The 22,844-nt window shown below is 38.7% G+C and overlaps 2 protein-coding genes across 2 annotated transcripts in view; both read right to left on the bottom strand.

The window, feature by feature from the left end:
• Positions 1–3,453, bottom strand: part of LOC113080098 (complement C5-like) — a 37,662-nt gene extending 34,209 nt beyond the window's left edge. Inside the window, exons 1-5 of the mRNA XM_026252316.1 lie at positions 3,255–3,453; positions 2,812–3,007; positions 2,499–2,652; positions 2,293–2,363; positions 2,110–2,204 (exon numbers count right to left, since the gene is read on the bottom strand). Of these exons, the coding sequence (XP_026108101.1) occupies positions 2,110–2,204; positions 2,293–2,363; positions 2,499–2,652; positions 2,812–3,007; positions 3,255–3,322 (584 nt within the window). The 5' untranslated portion in view covers positions 3,323–3,453. The remainder of the gene's footprint in view (positions 1–2,109; positions 2,205–2,292; positions 2,364–2,498; positions 2,653–2,811; positions 3,008–3,254) is intronic.
• Positions 3,454–4,115: 662 nt separating this feature from the next.
• LOC113080066 (PR domain zinc finger protein 12-like) lies at positions 4,116–8,429 on the bottom strand. Its single transcript, XM_026252308.1, has 5 exons — positions 7,729–8,429; positions 6,169–6,359; positions 5,920–6,075; positions 5,345–5,459; positions 4,116–5,193 (listed from the first exon to the last, which is right to left on the bottom strand). The coding sequence occupies exons 1-5, from the start codon at positions 7,946–7,948 to the stop codon at positions 4,763–4,765; spliced, it is 1,113 nt and encodes a 370-aa protein (XP_026108093.1). The 5' UTR covers positions 7,949–8,429; the 3' UTR covers positions 4,116–4,762.
• Between the last annotated feature and the right edge of the window lie 14,415 nt (positions 8,430–22,844).

Below are 22,844 nucleotides of genomic sequence, written 5' to 3'. Positions count from 1 at the left end.
CAGGGAAACAAAGGCATGCTCCGCTGCTTTTTAGATCCTTTGATCCACGAAGGTCCAGGCCTGAGCCCAAACAACGTAGGGGTCCTGGCCTGTCCCGATTTGAGAATCAAAGACAGGCACAGAAGGCTAGTGTTGCGACTCGCGCTCTTCCCCCACCTGCGGGCAGGGGTAAGAGGAATCGTGGGTCACGAGGAGGTAAGCAGAACCTAAGGGATGTGACTGATGGTCTGAACTAAAAGGAGGCACCCCTTGAGCAGGGCTCCAGCACAGGAGGGTGGGTAAGTATGTAACCCTTTCTATATATATTTAAAGGTGCTGGTCATATTTAGAATATCATCAAAAAGTTTTTTTATTTCACTAATTTCATTCAAAAGTGAAACTTGTATATTATATTCATTCATTACACACATACAGATATATTTCAAATGTTTATTTCTTTGGATTTTGATGATTATGACTGACAACTAAGGAAAATCCCAAATTCTGCTTAGTTGTACTGTCGCATCCAGCAGGTAGTGGAGGTGACAGTTACAGAAGTCTTCTTGTATATGCAGCTTCAGGTGATGCTACCCTCGCCAGAGGTTTGTAAAATCTGAGCTTGCCTCTCCCGTGTGGTTCAGCGCCTGCGATGCTTAGGAACCTTTAGGTAAATACGCTAAGCTCTGTGTACTTTCTGAAAACCCCATGGTGGTTAGTGTGCACGTGAACACTTTGCACACTTTCTAAAATCCATGTAAGAGGTACAGTAAGTGTGCACACAAGTCTCTGCACACTTTCTGAAATCCTTTATGGTAAGGGTTATGCACTCCGTCTCGTTCCCTTTCTTGAGATGATTAGACCTTGGTTCCTTGGGCTCTATTCAGCCAGTGTGTATTTGTTTATACACTTCAAGCATCGCTTCCCTCAACATGAGGGGCTATTTGGGCGATTCTCGTGGAAGTTTAGCAGCGCTCCGCTTTTTCAAGAAGGGTCACATATGAGCGCGCTACTCTTAATTTAGAGTTCTTCTCTCATATGAGACTGAGTTCTCTGTTTTTTTTTCCAGAGCGCTCCAGCATTATTTCCACATACTGTTTTAAGATGCACCATTCCATCTATGAATTGCTCTATCAGTGTGCCACGAGAGGCCCTCCTTAGAACAGTATTTGAAAATCCATGCAATGGCAAATGTGCACATGAAGTCTTTGAGCACTTTCGAAATCCACACTGTGGTAAGTTTGTATTCTGTGTTCTTTCTAAAATCCTATATGGTGAGGGCTTCGTGCAGTTGCTTCGTGTCCTTTCTTGAGTTGGTAAAAGCCCCATTTATCTTGGGCTCCACTCCACCTATGTATCCTCAGATACCTAATTAAACAGGGTGTTGCTACTAGGGATCTGTGAGACGGCTCCATCAGCAAGCTTATGCGAAAGCAAGCAGTAGCCCCTGTGTGACAGGCAAGACTTGGTATAAAATGCTAGGTTCTTAGCCTTATCCCTTTAAAGGAATCTTTCCTGATTACAAGCCTTCTACCCCGGGCTGATGCCCTAATGATTAAGTTGGGTATGTAGCTTAGGCCTTTGGCCGTAAGGGGTAATGTCACAGACAGCCATCTAAATATCCCAGGGGCAACACCCATGGCAATGGTAGAGTTGGTACTTAGTGCTCACCATGATCCTGGCCTGCACTCCCTTCATAATGGCAGCGTGGGTATACTGTTCCCCATAGCAGATGCAGTTTGAAGTTCTCTTGAAAGGGAACGTCTCAGGTTACGAAAGTAACCATGGTTCCCTGAGTAGGGAACAAGACATTGCGTCCTCTAGCTCCCTGCCATGCTTCGGACGCAAACTTCAGATGAAGAAGTGAATGACGTGTTCTCCCCTTTTTATAGTTGTGCCGGTAGTGACATCAGAGGCAGTTGCCGGCCAACAAGTTGGTGTTTTTTCAATGTAGGCTTCAGATATGGGTCATGACGAGCTGTTCCCCCTTGAGAACGCAGTGTCTCATTCCATACTCAGGGAACCATGGTTACATTTGGAACCTGAGACATTTGCTCCAGTCTGGACCACCATAGAAAATCACTGTTATTCTTAATATAAGCATTTAAACATCAGATCAAGTAACAGACTAACATTGGCTTTAAAGGTATTTTGAAAGGTGGAAGAAGTGGCTTTGCTCCATTGATGTCTGTCATATCAATCATCTCTACTTTGATACCATTAGGATCCTAAAAGGAAGTTGAAACGTCAACAAGGTTATCACATATAGAAATCATAATTTATGTGAGGTATGAGGCTGTGAAGACAGACACTCACCACGAATGTAAGGGTGACGTTTCGTCTAGATTTCCTCAGCTCCTCGTTGAGGGAGTAAACACGCACTTGAACTATAAGAAAACAAACAGATTGAAAGGATTGCTTTGATGTGAATCTCTCTTTGCTTACTCCATCTTTCTCTGTGGCAAGCCGTTTTCTTCATAAAACTCGCACTCTAACACATAATAGATTTTTATCATACTGACCCTCTTGTTCGGGTGTGTATATTGGCTTGTCAGTCTGGATAAAGAGAAAACCGTTAACTGTAGTGACTGGGATTTTTTCATGTGCCGTGAAAGCAGAGGAAATCGCCTGAAGGTAGACATACTTGTCCCCTTTAGGGAAATCTGTAGGCATTATCTGGGAAACAGAAACAAATAAAAACATTTTCAAAGCTCATGTATAACATCAAATAGGGCAACACTTTCCAAATGTTTTGTAACCTTAAATAACAACAACAAATTTAAGCTAAAACAAACAAAAAAAAAAAATCTGGGATCTTTAAATTTGTAGTCCCACCCGTAAAGTAGCCGAAGCTTGATAGTTATTCGAAACGTTGAGTTTCAGGGACTGAGATGCATATTGTTTATAACTTGGTGCTAGTGTGTTCTTTAGGTGAAGATCTACTGTAATTTCCTTGTCATAGCCAAACAACTGCACCACCACCTTTTCCAAAGCATTGAGTCGCAGCAGTTTAGGTGCAGTGATTAAGTATCTGTAAAACAAAACAGATATTTGTGTCTGTGGGTCGCTTTCAGAGCTTGGCAGATGCAAAAACAACAACAACAATATAATATGCAAATGCATATTTCAGACAAACATGATGGATTTTCACGAGTGTACAGAAGGTTAAGTTTAGTTAACTTTTCTTTTTTGTTGTTGTTCTGCAGTTCTGCTTTTGATCATACAGACCAGTATTTTTGTTCAGTAGAAAATTTTAAATGATGTAAAATGCAACTTACACACTTTCCTGGAAAGTGATGCAGAAGAAAATCTGAAGTATACAGAGCAAAAATAAACGTGCCATCATAGACGGTTTGCTCCAGGCATTTGTTTTGTCAGCCAAATCAACAGCCTATCTGCTTTGCTTGCTTTAAGTTACTTATTAGCTCAGCTGTCTTGAAATGGGTCCCAAAAATGTTTTTGAGGTTTAGTTTTAGTAAGAAAATCTATAGTCTAAATATGATGACTGCAAAATACATTAGTCATAATAATTAGTTTAACGTTAGATTATGACATGCTTCTATCAACACTGTATAGTTTGCTTAATCATTTTGCAAGTCACAATGAAAATAAAGCTCAGAACCATTTTCAACTAAAAGGGGATTTCATGGAGATGTTTTTTTTTCATCCATGGGATGTTTTATTATTGTGCAATTCTAGTAACTTTTGGACATCAACCCGACTATTTACTTCTGTCATTGATTTACTGAATTTGTGTAAAATGTAAACAATTTAAACAGAAACCCACTATGGAAAGATGTTGAAAAGCACTCATTGCGGGTTCTCAGAGAAGACAACATAGATATTTTGTATCAACTGTACAAAATAAGATAAATAAGTGATGGCAAAATATATTACTTAAACTCATTAAATAATTTAACCAATTTCAACTGTAATGTTAAAGTTATTCAAGATTCAACAAGACACAGTTTTAAAATGCGAGTTGAAAGGACTTGTACAGCCAATATAATTATTTTTTTCTAAGTTGAATTAGGTGGATTTTTTCAGACATTAATTTTTTTTTGTTCTGTTCACAGCCCTTTCATCAAAATGAATTATTAAAATATGATTTATTATTTATTTATTGAGTATAGAGTGAATAATTTTTTTATTAGCAAACATAGTATACACATAATATAATGGAACCAAGTTTTGTAATAATACTTTAAACTTTACAGACATACACAAATAAAGTGACTATTCCATGTTTTAGGAAGTAAATCTTTGAAACATATGTACATTCCTTTAGTGTGGTGCTAAAGTGGTGGTACTTGATCCCAGTGGATCCTTCATAGTAGATAAAGAGAATGAGGTGATGTGGCTTTATCCTAAGTGGAATGGGACAAAACAATAGTATGGCATGCAAATATGAATAAAAAATAAACTGACTACTGATCAAATTAAATGATAGTGTTTGATCAGATATAATATGGCAGATATCCATTAGAACAGAGGCATCAGTGAGTGAGCAGTAGTTCAATTAATGTAACGTAAACTGATTCAACATGAACATACGAAACAGCCCTTCCATTGCCATAATTTTCACTTCAGTGCTGTAATAAATTAGTTCTGCAGGCGTCGTTCATCATATGTGATCACTTTATCATCTTTAAGGAACTGTTAAGCATCTGCTAAAAGTGAGAGTACTGGGCATGGCATAGACATACACATAGACTTCTACACATGAGCCAGCAGCACTAAAGAACAGCCTTCGAGTCTGCAATAATCTCAGACGCTTTATGCATTCTCATAGCACCATGGTGGGTAGGCTTATGTGATGCACCAGTGAGGCCGGGTTAGGAAACTGTGCCAGCTGAGGTGGTGGAGGAGGGGGCGAGTGGGCCTGCAGCTCTACTACAGTTCCTGTGCTGGTTGGCCGGTGCCTGGCACTCTTCTGGTGCGCCCGCAGACCTGCCAACTGGGAGTACGCACTCTGGCAGATGTGGCACTTGTAGGGGCGCTCGCCTGTGTGGAGCCGCACATGGTTACGGAGGGTGGAGGACTGGCTGAAGCGGCGGTTGCAGAAACAGCAGACGAAAGGCTTGTCCAGAGTGTGTATGCGCATGTGAGAGCGCAGGTTACTGCGGGAGTTGAAGCCGCGGTGGCAGATAACACATCGCATGCGGTTGGCGGTGGAGAGCGCTGTAGTGCTGGAGGAATCACACAGGTGGAATTCATCTGTTGGGAGAGGAGAGAGCTTGGTCAGCAGACAGAAGCGTCAGGGACTTCAGACAGATGCTAATGCGAGTTTTAACTAAGTCTATTGTAGCGCAGTGATAAAGATCAGCTTGAAACCCACCCAAAGCCCTGAAGTGAATGAATTACTTACCATATTTTTTATTCTTCAGCTGTTCATCCTCTATGCCAGGGACACCTGGGATACCCAGGAAAGTGTTGTGGGAATTTCCATACCACACAAGCAATTCCTGATCTGGAAGTATTGTCTGTGAATGAAACAAGTATAAATATAAATGCATATATGAAATACTTCGATAGTACTTAATACTAAATTTGGGACTAAAATCCATCACAAAAAATGTTTTTACTTAAGTTAATACGTTTATTAATTATTTTTTTTATAATATATGTTTAATAGAAATAATATATATATATCTATATTTTAGTATTTCAGCCAAATTGTAATGCTGCCTTACAATTTGTACCAAAATCAAAGAGTTTAATTGCTTGAGAAAATCTAGTAGACTCTCTAAATCTTCACAAAATCTAAAAAAAAAAAAAAAAAAAAAAAAAAAAAATTTAGTTGAATGAATATATACGATGTTACATAGCAACGATGTAATAATATTTTATAATGCAAGAACAACGACATGGAAATTCTAAATATAAGAATCATATATATTTAAATTATGAAAATTTTAAGAGGTAGGCCTATATAAAACGAACCTCTACTGCTTTGTAATATATGCTGCTTCCGATCTGCACGACCTCCAGGTTCTGTTCTTGCTCGTTGCGCGCACATTTGATGTAAGTCATCCAGCTTCGATGGTCCTCTTGGCTGGCATCGATGAAATAGCGCACCACGCCATCTTCATTGAAAACCTGAGAACAGCAAAAACGCTTGCCATGAATCTCTGAATAAACTCCAAAAAATAAGCCCATGCATGTGACACCTGTTGAACGTAGCTTACTAACCTCCCACATGAGATTGTTGTTCTTGAAAAGATCCACATGCTCGGGTGAAATGACCCTTCCTGTGAAGGGACCCATCTCGGTGTCAGCTTTTATCCAGGTCTTGGAGAAGATGCCAAGTCCTTCTCCAGGGATTGAGCTCTGCGCAATGATGACTTCACTTGGCAGCCCTAAACTGGATAGTTTCTGGACCTCTGAAGATAGAAAGCAGCAAAAATAAAGCAGAAAGTTGATTTGGACCATTTAACTGAAATAACTAATAAAAAACAGAAGACAAATACAAATAAATAGAAGAAGAAAAATACTTGAAATGAAGCAACCCATTTGCAAGCACATTTACAGAAATTAGTTACAGTGTAAAGAAATTATTTACATTGTAAATTTTGAATAAAATGGATTAAATAATTATTATATGGCAAAACTATTCTATTTTTGTTCTAGGTCCATTTAAAGGAACGCGCAATGTGTAAACTTCAAATGCGGCTTTCAGACAAGACACAAAAATAAATGTCAAACGCGTCTTTACGTTTAAGAATTCAGCTATTTTTTACGCTTTAAATGTGACGAGGCTATATAGGCTATTCATAGGCAAGAAATAACTTATTATTCCGTATTCATTATCCTTTCAGAAACATTGTTGCACTAAATGTGTGTTGAAAGAAAAGAGAACTTTCTTTAAACGGCCTAGGAATTTATGACACAACGCAGAAAAGAAGATTAGCTGCTTGACATGGTGTGAATAGTGGTAGAATCAGCTTTCACGGCATTAACAGAGGGACGGAAAACTTTAAATGCGCCCTAGAGGAGAGAAAAGTGTCAAAGCGGGGGTGTGGAGACTGTCTTTTCTCTGTCTAACGTCCTGGCCTCACTGGCAACTTTCTCAGGTCAAGCACAACGTTGCCCTAATGATTTGAATAGCCTTATTTAAATAAGTTTCACTTTGTCAGTAAGTTACTGTAGGCTTTGCAACGCTTAAATCTCGATTTTATGATATAGAATAAATGTTAGTTTCGCATATATTTTTGTGGGAATTATTTAATGACTTTTAAAAGATTTACTTATTTTAAAGGCATTTTTGTCACCAATCTTTCTTTTTAAGTTCGTCTCGCGCAGCCCAAATTGTCTTTCGTCCCCACTAGCACATTAAGCTAACCATCAGATGTCCTACAGATGTTTTAAACAAAACAGGTAAAACGTTATTAGCTTCCAATATTTATATAGTTTATAGGAAAGTCACACAAATGAGACATGGCGATAAACATCCCAGAACGTGACCAACTGTTGACATCTCCATTAATCGTCATAAGCCACTAAATTAATAAATTGTCTTTTGCATTATTTTACATATGTATTTATTTATTTTGTATTTCAAACACTTTTAATTACTATTAATTTATTTAAAACATCTGACTTGCCTCTACAGTAGTTTCATATTAGATTAAAATTGCAGTAAAACTAAATTGGGAAAACTGGTTTATACCAAAATACCGTAGCAAACATACCTATTCAAAACTTTACAAACAATCCTTAATCAACGAGATCAGTGAAACCTCGCGGACTCACCTCCGGAGAACGACTGCGCCAGGACCTCGGCGGTGAAGGCGGTTTTGGGACTGATGGTGCTGGCCTTCTCCTCGAACAGGTGTTCGGCCAGGACGTTCCTCCAGCGGCCGTAGAGAAAACTGTGCAGGATGTCTGATGTGATGATGTCGGACAGGGCCAGAGTCTGCTGCTTAAATCCAATCTTCAGAACCAGAGCATCTGCAGGCAACACTGAACCCATGATGAGCCAAATGCGAAACCATGAACTAATATCCCGGCTATAAAAATCAGAGAGTACCCCCTTGCTGTTAAATTTAGACCGAATAGGCTATCTATAATGCAAAAAGTTAATGTAATCGATGAATCAGTATGGGGCCAATGCAATCTCAATATGCTCTCTTGCTAATTGTCGAGAGAATGTTTCGCTTTTCCAAGGTCCCGGTGCACTTTATACGCGTCAGGTCACGGTAATTAGTTATTAATGACCTTCCCCCCTGTGTTCTTTAGACTTGTTCAAGCATAGGGAAAAAACGCCACACTCTTTATTGAGTGGCTACTCCTGAAGGGGTGGGGGAAGAATGGGGAGCGATGTGTGTGTGATGATGTTCAGGACCCAACAACGGCGCGTTTAGGCTAAAATAACATGCCCCATCTCTGCTCCGTGAGCTCGAAAGGAACAGCAGCGTTTCTGGCATGAAAACCTAAAAGCAAACTTGACCTCTAAGTTTGAAGACTAGTAAAATACCCAGGTTAAAATATGTTAGCTGATTTATTTCGTTTGTCTAGGAGATAATATCGAGTATATCAGTCAGACATAAGAAAATATAAGAAAAGAAGAACCATATAAGTACCGTGATGTAGAAAAAGTGGCCTTTGTGTCTTAAACTTTGACCGATATATTTTCTTCCTTAGTGGAACCGAAGTATTTTCTTCATTTTGAGCCCCAGCATTCATCAGTAGCTCAGTAATTATATTTATTCATTATTCATTACAAATATTGTACAGTAATTATAGGACATTGTGTAATTTCCCTTCTAAAAGCACATGTGGCTGAACACTAGCACAAACATTACGTTCTTTTCTATTAATGTTAAATGCACAGAACTCAGTATTCACATCAAAATGAAATTGGCATAAACAATCTGAATAGCTTTTAATGATGTGCTTTGGAGTACGAAAGTATGCAAAGCCGTCTGGGTCAAGTTTCTTTTATTCAATCTTTTTCACGCCGAAGTAATTTAATATTCATGGATGTTAGTAGTCTTTTAGTATTGTGTAGGTGTATATGGGCTTTTTTTCTGAATAGCCCTTTGCCTTTCCCCCTCTTTCTCCAGGGTTGAGACAAATTGGGCAGTTCCCCCCCTTTCCAACAGGGAGGACATCTTTATTCCTTCCCCGGCTTGCGGGTTTCCTATTCAGCTCTCTTCAAAATAATGCCAGCTGAATGAAAAGTGATGCAAATCAATCTTTCATGGTGTTTTTTAGGGCAATTTGACATCTATGCACTCTTCTTTACTTTAAGGGTGGGGAACTTCCAAAGGGAGATGCGAGGAGAGCGCTGAGGAGAATACACTATAGGCTAGGTGAGTGATAGGGGAAGAAAAAAGATTAGGACTCAAAGCTGCTCCCCCAACCTACCCTCCAGGATTTTCTAATTCTTCAGGGGTTTCACCCTCCCTGTAGAATTTGGATTTGCACAAGTACATATTGATTTGTTTTTATTGCACTATTATCGGTCTCATAAATAAGGGCAAACTCAGCCAGCATGGGGTGAGAGATGCAGTCATGTTTCTCTTATTATAGAAATACTTTGGGCTTTTGCGCTTAAAATCGTGATGGAACTGACAGATCCTATCTCAAGCATTTTTAATTAAAAATATTATTATCATCTAAAGAAATTTAAGTTTGATGTAACCTGCAATGACGCTGGCATGCGATTTGAACTTTTTTTTGTTGCATGTAGCCTATTGATTATTGATTTGGCGGATATGACTGTATTGATCAACGTGTGTTTCTATACGTCGATAAGGACAGATGTCCATAAGTGATTTTAAACTTGGGAAGAAAAAAAAGGGAATATTCGTTAGTGTGGAAGAAAACTTTATGTAACTGACTAATGTAAAAGCTGCGCCTATAAGTGACGACAGAGCGGTGTACAGCACTCAACAGGCACGTGCACACATAGACATCAAAGGGGGCTTGAGCACCTGCCCTTTTTATTCCTGGAGAGAAAGTGCCCTTTTCAGATGCAAACAGATGGAGGATAGGCTACACTCTAAAAAATGTAGTAAATCTGAGTAACTGCATCTGTACATTAATAAATAAAACTGAGTAGAAATAAGTTAACATTAAAAATAACAATATTTATAAATTAACTTTTTAATTATGAACTTTTTTTTTATTTCCTCTAAACCTTTATAAAATAGTATTCCATAAAACCACAAATACATACATGACATTGGCTTTTATTTAATTTTATTTAATTTTTACTCAATTATTTTGGTTTAAGATTTTCAGAGATTTTATTAAGTTAATTAAGTTAAATATTTACTAAGCCACAGAATATTTTTTGAGTGAAGTAGGTTTAAAACAAACTCCATCTAAATGTGGATTTTGAAGGTTTTGTTTGATGATGGTGATGATACAGTCCTCCCTCAAATGTGAAACTAAGTCCTTGTCAGTCACCATCAGTTATTGTGTATGTGTACATGCATAGCAATAATAATATTTATGTATTTGATTAAAACATTAAGGCAATGCAGTATTCTGATGCTTAGTTGTGTGAAGCTAAAAAGTTATTTTGCTTGTGAAACAAAAAGTATTTAAACAATTAATTTTAATCATGCTTGCAGTGCAGGGCCAGGCAGGCAGCATAATGCAAAGTTAACAAAATAGCAGCAACAACCCTCTTCAGTTTAGAGTGAATATTTGTGTTGATTTAAAAGTGTTATGTGTTCTGATAAAACCAAAATAACTAAAATGATGTAGTGCCTTGTGCAAAAAAAATAAACAAATTATTAGTAAAACACACCCCTCTGCTTGATGCAGTTATTTTGGTTATTCTAAATATATACTTGAAGCTAGTAGCAGAAAATGTTTTCAAAACATGCACATTGTGGGATGGTTTCCTTTGCTGCTCTATAAACCTAGTGAATACTAAGGAGACCATGGTTTCTGTGTGAACTGATTATTTTGTAGACATCTTTTGAAAATTAGAGTTTGAGGAAGATAGAATTAATTAACTTTTTTTAATTATTTTTTTAAAAAGGAAGTCAGTGTTGCGTTAATATATATATACTTTTTTGTTTCAAAAAAGAAAAAGAAATATGTAATTATGAGAAGTGCCCTTTATTTCACTTGAGCCCCTGCCCCTCAAAATGTCTGTGCACATCCCTGGCACGCAATGATAATTAACAGACGGCAAATCAATATTCTATGAAATTATCAGATGCTAAGGATGGCGTGGAAATATTTTTGAGTTCAATAACAGGGTGATAAAGAAACTTGCTGCTGCGCATAATGCCTTTTGCATTAATGGCCTTCGTCTGTCCCGCGCGTCTCGGTTGCACAAATTAAGCTGCAAGCTGTTCCGCTGTGCTTTTATCACAACAGAAAGGAGACAAAAATCCCACAATAATGGAGATTTTCAAATGTTTTCTATTGATTTGACTCAATGAACACTGTATTTTTAGGGCAAGGAATAAGAGGGGACTTAGGCTGGCAAGCTGAATTGGGAGCGTGGAGGAGTGAAATAGTTTTTATATGGCTGGATAAAATTTAATTAGCGTAGTACAGCCCTTGAAGGACAATAGAGGACTCAATATGTAGGCTACCCAGTCCGAATCTCATCGGGGATCCAGACCGCAGAAAGTCAAAAGAAAAGGGCAAGGTAAGCTTTGAGAAAGGGAAGGAGCGAGGCAGACGGCAGGCGATTGACACGCGTAAAAACAAGAGGAACACTTTTGGTACACGGCTGAATATTTGAAAGGGAGGGAAGACAAAAAAAAAGAAGAAAAAAAGGAGGTTTCTTCAGATTTGCCATACTAAGACCAGCTGAGACTAAGGAGTGAATAGAGCACAGAGACCAGAGGGGGACTGGAAAGCAAACAGAAAACGCAAACAAGCCGAGTCACATCACACAAGTGCTTATGGGATTGTGCCCAAATGGGGGAAGAAAACCGTGGCCTAGAGCAGATATCACGTATTATGTTTATTCATGTTTCTATGTTTGTACAGTACAAATCAAAGCTCTTACTGAGCTATGGATATTGCAGGAGCACGTGCGCAATTTCCATGGAGATTTAAAGGACCAAAGCATCTGGCTCGCCATCGCTTTATCACAGAACTGTAGCGTACTAGTCTTTTTGGTTATCCAAATGGTTCAATGTTTCAAATATCGACAATATAGCCTAATGATTTTATTTGTTTCGTAAAATAATTAATTTAGAAAGAAAAATAATCAAAGCTTTGATTCATGTCTGTGTGATTGCACAAGCATTGGCAAGCAAAGAAAAGGCTGTATTATTACTGTTAATCGTTTGGTGTTTTAATAATTTGGAATTAACTAGACACATGAGACATTAATGAAAACTCGGTAAAGTAACGTTAATGTAGGCCTAACCAACATCGACACAATTTGACTATGTAATATAAGTGTTTTTCTATATAAAACTAAACAATAATATAGTTAGTTAAAATAGTTTTTTTATATTTTTTTATTTACAGTAAATGCATAAAAACTGGGAGATAGGAAGTGAATTCATGCTGGTTAACAGAGTACCACAGGTGACAGACAGATAGCAGAAATGCTTTATTATTATTATTATTATTATTATTGAAATTACAATATTTATCTTAATATTCATTTTTACTGTGCTTTGTCAGGTGAGCAGAAGAAATCTGAAGCTCTTCCTTGTGTCTTAAGATTTCTTGATCTAAAGATTATACTTTAGGTGCAAGCACATTCTGTATGTATCTACACATATAATTACTTTTACTCTTTTTCAGATAATACATTTAGGACAGATCTAGGTGGAATAAATTCTTACATTTACACAGAGACAGCAGTTCTTACAAAAAACATTTATTTTTGAGTCTGATTTACATTAAAAATCCAAAGAAAGTTTTTCCACTACACTCTTAAACATAATGGTTCTTTATCAAACATCAATGATAAAAAAAAAATATATATATGAGTAGTCAATGTTTTCTCAAAATCATATACTTTTTGGTTTTGATTTCACTTTAACATAATACATTTTAAATAAAATTTATTTATTTTATTTAATATTGAATATGCAGAGACAGCTTTAAGCCATTCGAAGTTTAATTTCCCTAAAAATGTGAACACTCTGCCAAATCCCTGTCCACTGTCAAATCCCTGCTCTCTTAATTACACATCCCGACCAGGAGTGCATTTTCCAAAAGCATTATCACAAACATTGTTTGATGGACTTGTGTTTCCAATAACATTTGCAAACAGCATCACAAAGTTGCATAGTTGTAACTCCAACCAGGTACAAAAACCTAGTTATTTGTTAGCTTCCATTGCCCTGTCCCCCACACAAGCAGAAACATGATAATAAAATCATAGTAAAAGTAATAATATACTATGATATAATGTCCAATTAAATTCCATCACTGAAAACAGAAAAAAAACTGATTATTACAGATTATAATAAAGCACACACAAAATTACTGCTCCAAAAGTAAAATGTGACCCTGGACTACAAAACCAGTCTTAAGTCGCTGTGGTAAATTTTTTAGCAATAGCCAGAAAAACATTGCATGGGTCAAAATTATTAATTATAATATATTAAAACTTAATTTTTGATAAGTAAAATGCATTGATAAGAATTAATTTAAACAAATTCAAATGCAATTTTGTCAGTATTTAATTTTTTTTGAAAAGCATTTCTTCCAGATTTGAACTTGCATTTTGTTCATAGGTCGTTTTAATGTTTTATGGTAATTTCAAGCCTGGTTTTGGTATTTTTAAAGACTAATTTGACATAAATCTGAGGTATATATATAAAAATAAATTTGTCTAAATTTATTTTACATTCCTGTTCATACTACTTATAGCCATTACAATAACTGGGTAATTACTAGGTACCAACCCTGAACCTACCCCTAAACCTAACCTTAACCCATGTTAACCAATTTACTTAACAAATTTATTTGGAACATAACCTATGTTCAAGAGTCAATAGGGCATTCTCTTGGCACTCATTGGCATGCATTGCTTCATTCTACAAATTGCTGCTGGTTGTTATGCAAAGGTGAATATAAAAAGAGCGTTAAGTGTTTCTGTTCCAACACTACCTGATAAAAGGACTGTGACTCCTCTTGACATTTTCCACTAACATCCAGGAAAATCAGAGACAAAAACAGACAGTGGTCCCAGCCTGGAGGAGAGGACTATTTCAGGAACACCAGCAGCATATACCTGTATTGCATTTCAAGCAAAACAGAACCGATTCAGCCAGGGTTATTAAGGGAAAAAATCCAGGAGTGCCCCTTTTTCAGCAGATTGAAAATTATTCAATGGGCCAGGTACGAAAAGAGTCAGTCAGACTCTCGTCCGTTTGTTCACTTTTGGGTGACACACAGTCGACCCAGGGTAACCTTACACTGAAAGGGTTTTAAAAAAAACTCCTCCTCCTGTTGGCCTTCTCCCAGTGCATATAGACTACCCCTGGGCCATTGTCAACCAAATGCAACTTCTGTATTAATGAAGCCATTATGAGGTCTACAGTCAGAGAATGAGAGAAATAAAGACACTGACTATTCAATTCATAGAGTGGGCCTTGGCAAGAGGACATAATAAGAGACTTTCAATGAAGCAGGTTAGGGGTGGCACAAAAGAAGGGAGGCTGGGTGGACATCTGCGTGAAGGAATGTCACATAGCTAAGTCAGAAAATCAGCCTGGTCACGAGGCTTCAGCTATGTGCGAAGGCGATCCTTTTTTTGAGGACTTACAGAGGCTTTGTGCAAAAGTGCATTTTAGCACTTCATGACTTCCCTGGGATTGGAGACTATGATCATGCTGCTGTTAGAGCAACGTGCTACCAGTTGAGCTATACCAGTTGCAAATGTGATATTATTGACTCTGATTCAAAGACTTCAGTGCAAAACTACCACTCAACCGGCATGGCAGTCTGACAAGGGTGGTTCCAGCACGGCACTGGCTGCATGCAGTATCCTAAAGACATTAATCACCTCAGTGAAAAGATCTGCTGACAGCACCCAGACCAGCTTACTTCCAGCCATATTGGCCTGTTTCTTATGTTAATGCAAGGATGGGGCCCTCTAAAACCAGGTCTATTTGTCCCATTAACTTCCACATAGAAGGCACTTGACATATTGCTCGCCTTTTTGTTATGATCGGGAACCCAGGGAAACACAGGAGATGAGAGATGTGTGAGTTTTATGGGTAATCCAAATTCAGAATCCAACAAGCAGAGGGTCAAAACCAAAAATCCATCCAAAACAAACAAACAAACAGGGAAAGGAACAGGAACAGGAATAGGAACTAGAAACTAGGAACGCGAGGAAACTGGGTGACAGAAAGTAAGGACTCCATGAAAACAAACAGAAACAAACCGGTTAATATAGGCAGGGTAATGACTATCAAGTGAAGACACCTGAGTGCAATTAACAGGAGTGCAATTACTGTGATGAAGGGACAAGGCTTAGTGGGAATTGTAGTGCCTGCGGTGAGGTGCCTATGGGGAAGCGAGACCACTAGTGGAGACCCAGGCAAACAGAGACCAGACACCGTGACATTACCCCCCCCCCCCCTCCACGGAGCAGCTACCAGATGCTCCACCCGAACACAAGAACAGACCAAGGAACACAGAGACCAGGAGGGAGGTGGAGTGACGGAGGACCAGGGGGAGGGACGGAGGGCCAGGTAATATAGGGAAACAGAGACAAGAAGTGCAAAAAAAAAAAAAAACAAGGAGACCAGGAGGGAGGTGGACCTGTGGAGGACCAGGGGGAGGGACGGAGGGTCAGGTAATAGAGGGTAACAGAGACAGGAAGTGCCAAAAAACAACAACAAAACAACAACAAGGAGACCAGGAGGGAGGTGGACCGGCGGAGGAACAGGGGGAGGGATGGAGGGCAGGTCCATAGAGGGAAACAGAGAGACAACAAAAAAAACTAAAACAAAAACAACAACAAAACACAAGACCAGGAGAGAACAGAAAGTTCAGTGGCCCAGGACCGAACCGACAGGACAGGAATCCAGGGTGGAGCAAGGTGGAATTGGAGCAATGCGGTCGAGACAGAAGCCCACCAGGGCGGCTCAGAAGACCACCACATCCGTGCGGTCGAGACAGAAGCCCACCACATCCATGCGGTCGTGACAGAAGCCCACCAGGGTGACGCAGAAGACCACCACAGCCGTGCGGTTGAGACAGAAGCCCACCAGGGCGGCTCAGAAGACCACCACATCCGTGCGGTCGAGACAGAAGCCCACCACATCCATGCGGTCGTGACAGAAGCCCACCAGGGTGACGCAGAAGACCACCACAGCCGTGCGGTCAAGACAGAAGCCCACCAGGGTGGCGCAGAATACCACCACAGCCGTGCGGTCGAGACAGAAGCCCACCCGGGCAGCGCAGAAGACCACCACAGCCGTGCGGTCGATGACACAGGAGGGCAAGTCTGGTTAGGCAAGTCTGAAACAGAGAACATGAACAAGTTAAGGGTGGCCTCCGTGGCCACGACAGGATCAGTCAAGCGCTCAGAGAGTTGGGCTGAGACATGACGAGGTTCTGGAAGTTCCTCAGAGACGAGGAGAGGCTCTGGTAGTTTAGCTGAGAAGTGGAGAGGCTCTGGTAGTTCAGCAGAGACGTGGAGAGACTCTGGTAGTTCGGCAGTGACGTGGAGAGGCTCTGGTAATTCGGCAGAGATGTGGATAGACTCTGGTAGTTCCGTGGTGTTTAGACTGATTGACTCTGCTCATGAAGATCATTGGTGACTTGACTTTGCTCATGAAGATCATTGGTGACTTGCATTTGCTCATGAAGATTAATGGGGACTTGCCTTTGCCCATGAAGATAGTCGGTGACTTGACTTTGCCCATGAAGAACACTGGTGAATTGACTTTGCCCATGAATATCATTGGTGACTTGCCCTTGCCCATGAAGATCAATGGTGACTTGACCTTGCCCATGAAGAACACTGGTGACTTGACTTTGCACATAAAGAACACTGGTGACTTGCCTTTGCCTATGAAGAACACTGGTGACTTGACTTTGCACATAAAGAACACTGGTGACTTGCCTTTGCCTATGAAGAACACTGGTGACTTGACTTTGCCCATGAAGAACAGTGGTGACTTGACTTTGCCCATGAAGATCATTGGTGACTTGCCTTTGCACATGAAGATTAATGGTGACTTGACCTTGCCCATGAAGAACACTGGTGACTTGACTTTGCCCATGAAGAACAGTGGTGACTTGACTTTGCCCATGAAGATCATTGGTGACTTGCATTTGCTCATGAAGATTAATGGGGACTTGCCTTTGCCCATGAAGATAGTCGGTGACTTGACTTTGCCCATGAAGAACACTGGTGAATTGACTTTGCCCATGAATATCATTGGTGACTTGCCCTTGCCCATGAAGATCAATGGTGACTTGACCTTGCCCATGAAGAACACTGGTGACTTGACTTTGCACATAAAGAACACTGGTGACTTGCCTTTGCCCATGAAGAACACTGGTGACTTGACTTTGCACATAAAGAACACTGGTGACTTGCCTTTGCCTATGAAGAACACTGGTGACTTGACTTTGCCCATGAAGAACAGTGGTGACTTGACTTTGCCCATGAAGATCATTGGTGACTTGCCTTTGCACATGAAGATTAATGGTGACTTGACCTTGCCCATGAAGAACACTGGTGACTTGAGTTTGCCCATGAAGATCACCGGTGACTTGACTCAACTCCTGAGGTCTTACTGTGGTAGTGCTTAACTCATGAGTGTCAACGGTGACTTGACCTGACTCTGGAGTGTCAACGGTGACTTGACCTGACTCTGGACACTTATTTTTAAAAAACAAAACAAAACTGTAATTAAACATTCTACTGTTAAAGGAATAGCTACAAACATAAAACAACACAATAATCCACCAGTAATCCACAAGAATCCAGTCAATCAATTAACATCTTGTGAAGTAAAAAGTTGTGTGTCCGTTAAAGGTCCCCTTCTTCGTGATTCCATGTTTTAAACTTTAGTTAGTGTGTAATGTTGTTGTTAGAGTATACATAATATCTGTAAAATTCTAAAGCTCAAAGTTCAATGCCAAGCGAGATATTTGATTTAACAGAATTCGCCAACAAAAAACAACCCGTTTGGACTATAGCCCTCTAGTTCCTGCAGTAATGACATCACTAAAGCAGTTTTTTGACTAACCTCCGCCCACATGAATTCACAAAAAGGGGGGCGTGGCCTTGTTGCGCTCCGACGGAGAAGAAAGAAGAGAGTGTTTGTGTTTGTCACCATGTCGTTGAAACGCTGTTATTTTCATCTCTGAGTCCAATCATCTTTGTTTGGGCTTCCCAGGGATGCTGTACTTGGAGATTAATGGCTACAATTTATGTTTAACTTGGTTCTGGAAAATTATAATCCACATGTAAAACTATGTGCAGCAAATTTTGCTGAGGACAGCTTGCTGAGGACAACTTTCTCAATCTCAATCAGTTTAATGCCGGATTCGCACAAAGATTATTCTTGAAAGATGGAGCAGTTCCCTCTTTGTCTGGAGAAGGTGTTGTTTATGGACCACAACTGGTAAGTGTATTTTATTATTTAAGTTGGTGCGTTTAACAGTTTCTGTAACTAATTACACAAAGGGCAACACTGTTTAGCTTTGTTAACTAGATAGGGCTGTGCAAAAAAACGAATGCGATTTTCATGCGCATCTCGTCAGTAAAAATGCTCCTGTAACTATAAATACATCTCCTGCACATGCTCCTGCCCACTTGCTTCTCAAAACTACTCCAAAACTAGGTGTTTCCAGGAGGGCAGCGTGCTGTAAGCTGGTGTCGAATCACAACACAAGAACCGCTGGCCCAATCAGAACTCGTTACGTATTTCTGAAGGAGGGACTTTATAGAACAAGGAAGTCATCAGCCCGTTTTTATGACAGTGAAAACAGCGGTATACAGATAGGTGAACTGTGTGAAAAATACTTAGTTTTTTTACACGCGAAACATGAACACATGTTATATTGCACACTGTAAACACAATCAAAGCTTCAAAAAAGCGCGTAAAACGGAACCTTTAACCCTTGTGCACTGTTCCATTTCTGTGTACACCCTTTATGGAGCGGGTCAAATTGACCCTAATTGGATTCAATACAATTCCTCAAAAATCACACTATGAAAAACAATAAAGATTCAGGTACAAACTGTAAACTTTTATTATCAACATTTGTCAAATATTCCCCCAGAAATATATCTGAAGATATGATTTAATGAAAATGTTTTTTAACCATTTTTTAAATCTGTTTTGTTTTGACAAAACATAAACAGTATGCTGACTTAATTTGCATATATATTTTTTTAACTTTTTTTTTTCTTAGCATCATAACTGAAAAATTAAATGTAGCTGTATAATGAAAATATTTACTTTTCTTAAGTTGGCAGTTTTGTAAACTCATTTCATAAAGTCTAGAAGTTACTTTAGACATTACTTTAGAATTTCTTGCACTTCACACACATGGTGCTGGTTTTGCTGTCGCGCTTGGATGGGCATACCTCACATCTCTTCCGTTTTTTCCTATCATCTGTGTTCACTCCTTTATTTTCTGTGGTTCTGACTCCAGATGCATGTTTCTGCCCTCCAAGTTCAGAATCTTTCTGGGTAGCTCAGGTTTGTCATTTGTAATTTGCCATTAATTGTGAACACCATGATTTAGCTTTTTGAAGTGTGTTTGGTTAGGGTTAGAGCACTTTTAGATAGATGTACACTTTAGAACTGGATTTGATGCCCTGACATACATTAAATAAATGTTTTTATTTTGTATCTGTACAGTTTCTTTTGAATAGCTGCCTATGAGAGTCTATAATAGTAATTTTGCTTGTATATGTCAGAAAACACCAGCATGTTGAAACTTTGCATTAGGAGTGCTCCGATCACGATCGGCCGATCGTTATGCGTATCTCGTCAGTAAAGCCGGTTCTCTAATCAGCCGTTAATTCCATCAGGTGCGTGAATTCACATAGAGCAGCTGTTACTACATAGAGCCGTTGTTAATAGAGAAGATGCGCAAATCCACTTCATTTTCAGCGTTTTTTGGCATATCTTCTCAGTTAACAACGGCTCTGTGTAGTAACAGCTGCTCTATGTGAAATCACGCACCTGATGGAATTAACGGCTAATTAGAGAACCGGCTTTACTGACGAGATGCGCATTAACCATCGGCCGATCGTGATCGGAGCACCCCTACTTTGCATGCATGTCCATGATGATAAATGAGAAAAAAATCATAAAATATCAAGAAAAGAAAAAAGGTTTAATATTATTCCAGGTAGCTTGAAAAAATAAACAATAGTTAATTTTTACCATATGTGGTTGACAAAATATTTTTCTCTTTTTATGCATTGAAATAAGTTTGGAAATCCTAATTTTTTAGCTTTGTAAAGTAGTAAAAAAATAAAATAACAAAATATAACCAAGAAATTGTATTATTATGGGTCAGTACAGTATCCTTAGAGCATTAAAATATGCGGGTCAAATTGTCCGTGAACATCACGAACGCAACAGTAATTTTTTTGTAGATGTCAAAAAACACCAGCATGTTGAAACTTTGCATGCATGTTCATGATGATAAATGAGAAAAAGTCACAAAATATCAAGAAAAAAAAAAAAACATAGGTTAACCAGTATTTCCAAGAACTAGAAAATCTAAACGGGTCAAATTGACCCGCAACATAACACAAGGGTTAAGGCTTTAAAATTACTTTAAACCGCTATTTCTGGGCAAAATACTTATCCATAATCATGCTTCCCTCAGTGAAAAAAAGTCCATCCACTTAATGTCCTATCACTCACATCAAAATCAACCAATAATTATTTTGAACTGTTTTGTACTGTTCTCACTTGTAATCAGCGCTTTAATTGTGCATATTTCCCTCCAGAGTCAGATGACTCATATTATAGCCAGAAGCAAAGGTCTGAAGTTTAAAAAAAAATCCTAAAGATGCATTTGTTTTTTTTTACAAACACTTAACTTTTCACTTCACAAAGAGTGATGAGAGAAGGTATTCTAACTTAGACATACTATAAATATTTAAATGTTAACAGAAAGGATATTTGAACTTAAATATCACAATATCTCGACAGGGACAGATTGCCTTTCATCAGCTTCACCAATTCCAGTATCTGCTGCTAAAGAGCAAGAGCAGTGCTGATCTTGGGTCAGTTTCCATTTATAAAGACCTCAGACCACGTTGTGTGGTAGCTCTCCAACCAGAGCACTGACACTGATTCCCTTACATAACCAAACACAATACATTTATAAATAAATAAAGAAATAAATGAAAAATATTAAAACTAAACAACCCAAATTTTAAAGAAATTAATACATCTTATCTAAAATACTGTACAATGTGAAAAATAAATACATTGATTTACCTTATAAGACTAAAACATAGTGTTGTAGTATTTCCCCTGTTCTGTAACCCCAGCTTTGATTCCACAAGAGCAGAAAGTGTGACTACTGTCCTAACTCTGTGTCTTTAACAGGATGAACAACACAGGTCCAGGTCTTAGGTTACACAAGCCAAACATTTTACTGCCCCCAATTAGTAATTGAGTGTGTGCAAGTATTGTTCGGCAGGTTTCGTGGAATCTGCTTCAGAGTGGGCAGGTCATCAGACCAGGACCTGGATACCTGAGTGTCAAAGACTGAATGAACCTCATATGCAGATCTTGTGGATGGAGGCTAATTGAGAGAGGAAGAAGTTGAAAAATAAAATAAGTTTGACAATAATTAAACAGTCAGACAGCAGTTTGTTAAATTACTTACTCAAGCTTAAATTTACCCTACGCTTCAAAAGTTTGTGGTTAGTACAGTGTATTTATTTATTAATTTTTTTTTAAAAACAAATTAATACATTTATTCCACTAGGATGCATTTAAGTCATTAAAAGTGACAGGTGAGGCATTTAAAGGGACAATAAGTAACTTTTTAGGTATTTTATTATCTAAAATCAATATTTTTATTGATAAATATGCCCTCAATGGTGTACAAATACCTATGCCAATGTTTAAACTAATCCTTGTAAATGAAGAATTTATTATCTTTATATACATGGGACGGGTAGGTCGACGGAGGCTTCCATGTAGTTCCGCCATCTTGCAAAACTATAATAGCAGAGAGGGACAAAAAGTACTAAGCCAACGCGTTTCCACAGCGCGTTTTCGGTCAGAGCCAGAAACGCAGGTGCAGAGCAGTGAGAGACGCTTGAAACTGCACCGGCAAGTTTAAAAGTCTGGATTGCATTCTTATTATGGACCATACATATGCCGCGCCACAGGAGAAGAAAACATCGTCGCCAAAACAGTCAAAAATAGAACGTAAAAGGAAACGTGACCGTAGATTACAGAAAACAAGAGTTAATGTCGGGGAAGCTTTTTCTAGGTGGAAAGAGCTAATGCTGGATAAAGATTTTAAAAGAGACGCTGAAGTGGCCAGTTTTCTTCTCGACAGGTAAGTCAGTGTTACAATCTATATTACAATATTTTTTTATATCTAACAATGCACATAATTCAGAAAATATAACGAATAAAGAAGACATAACTACTAATTACAATATTTCATGTTTTCCACAGTCAGTAATTCATACTGTAACATTCGTTTGTTAGTTGTCATGTTGCTGTTTGTTTGAAATAACACACCTGTTCACCTGAAGGAAAACTCAACGAAGTGCTATTAGAAGACTCCCGTCAAAGCTTTTTGGTACATATCGCCTACCGTAGATGCAACGCGCATTTGAAAAAGCGAGGCGCTGGAGAGCAAAATTAGTTTGAATGCAAAATACAATTTCACCACTAGATGGGAGTAATTCCTACTTAGTGTCCCTTTAAAATATAAGAGAAGATTTATATTTTAAT

The sequence above is a fragment of the Carassius auratus genome, chromosome 5 (assembly GCF_003368295.1).
Source record: "Carassius auratus strain Wakin chromosome 5, ASM336829v1, whole genome shotgun sequence".
NCBI classification, from domain to species: Eukaryota; Metazoa; Chordata; class Actinopteri; order Cypriniformes; family Cyprinidae; genus Carassius; species Carassius auratus.
The sequence above is the reverse complement of the archived record's forward strand: the minus strand, read 5'-3'. Positions and strand labels throughout refer to the sequence as shown.